At 37.4% G+C, this 1,295-nt stretch overlaps 1 protein-coding gene across 1 annotated transcript in view; it reads left to right on the forward strand.

Moving 5' to 3' along the window:
* Positions 1-1,295, forward strand: part of SPRED1 (sprouty related EVH1 domain containing 1) — a 137,583-nt gene that overhangs the window by 60,978 nt on the left and 75,310 nt on the right. Inside the window, exon 2 of the mRNA XM_019663525.1 lies at positions 367-541. Within this exon, the coding sequence (XP_019519070.1) occupies positions 367-541 (175 nt within the window). The remainder of the gene's footprint in view (positions 1-366; positions 542-1,295) is intronic.

Below are 1,295 nucleotides of genomic sequence, written 5' to 3' on the forward strand. Positions count from 1 at the left end.
TGAAAATATATAGACAAGTTTGATGATGGCCTATGTAAGTTGACAGTGTTTATCTCTGGGGTTTTTTATAACTTGTTCCACAGCAATCAAATGTGCTTGAACTATTTGACTGATGCATTGAAATAAGAGTTCCGTAGTCTTTTATTATGAGGTTAAGTCTTCAAAACAAAGCTTAACCTTTTAAATTAGTGTGTGGTTTTTGACATCTTTCAAGTAGGTGACTTTCTGTAGACTATCATGGAAGTAGTGAACACTTTAATTACCACACATTAACTGATGTGGCCTTTGGTTTCTCAAACAAGATTGACAGCTTGGCTGGTTTTTGTTTATGGAAAAGCTAATTTCTAATCTTTGCATCTATTTTAGTAATAGTTATGCACGAGTGCGAGCTGTGGTGATGACCCGGGATGACTCAAGTGGTGGATGGTTACCACTTGGAGGGAGTGGACTAAGCTGCGTCACTGTCTTCAAAGTCCCTCACCAGGAAGAGAATGGCTGTGCTGACTTTTTTATCCGTGGAGAGCGACTCAGGGACAAAATGGTAATTAACAATGTATTTATTGTTATAATTTTAAGATTCTACAGAACGAGTTATATATTGAAAATTATGATTAGTGGACCATAATTTGAGAATTATTTTTACCCTGGATCAATGAGTACATTTTTGGAGTTCTTTTAATATTAAGGACAGTGAAATATGCCCGTTACTTTGCAACTGGGATTGACAGTAACATGCACATGTTTGAGGGGAGCTGCTTTTCTGGTTACGTTTAATGCAAGAACATTCATTCCCCCTAGTTATTAAACCGGGTATACCCTGCCTCTCCTCCCCACTGTCCCCGAGACCGGAGGCTGGCAAGCTATGGCCCACAGGCCAAATCCTGGTCTGTCACCTGTTTCTGTATGGCCCAGTACTTAAGAATGGTTTTAGCATTTTTAAATAATTGAAAATAAAGAAGAGTAATAATTTTGTGATCCATGAAAATTATATGAAATTCAAATTTCAATGTTTATAAATAAAGTGTGATTGGAACATAGCCAAGCTCATTTATATCTTATCTGTGCATGCTTTCACAGTATAATGACAGAACTGAGTAGTTGCAACAGACCACAAATATTTGATCCCTTAAACAGAAAATTTTTTCTGACACCCACCCCAGACTTATGTATTCTCAGGTTCTTTCTCTTCATTTCCTATTAATCCAGTTATCATGGGCACAAGAGTACCTGGGGTCCAGCCTAGTTTTTAACTCTACTATTGTCCACCCAGATGAATGTTTTCTTATACCTGTGTA

This window comes from Hipposideros armiger, unplaced genomic scaffold, assembly GCF_001890085.2.
Source record: "Hipposideros armiger isolate ML-2016 unplaced genomic scaffold, ASM189008v1 scaffold_393, whole genome shotgun sequence".
NCBI lineage: Eukaryota > Metazoa > Chordata > Mammalia > Chiroptera > Hipposideridae > Hipposideros > Hipposideros armiger.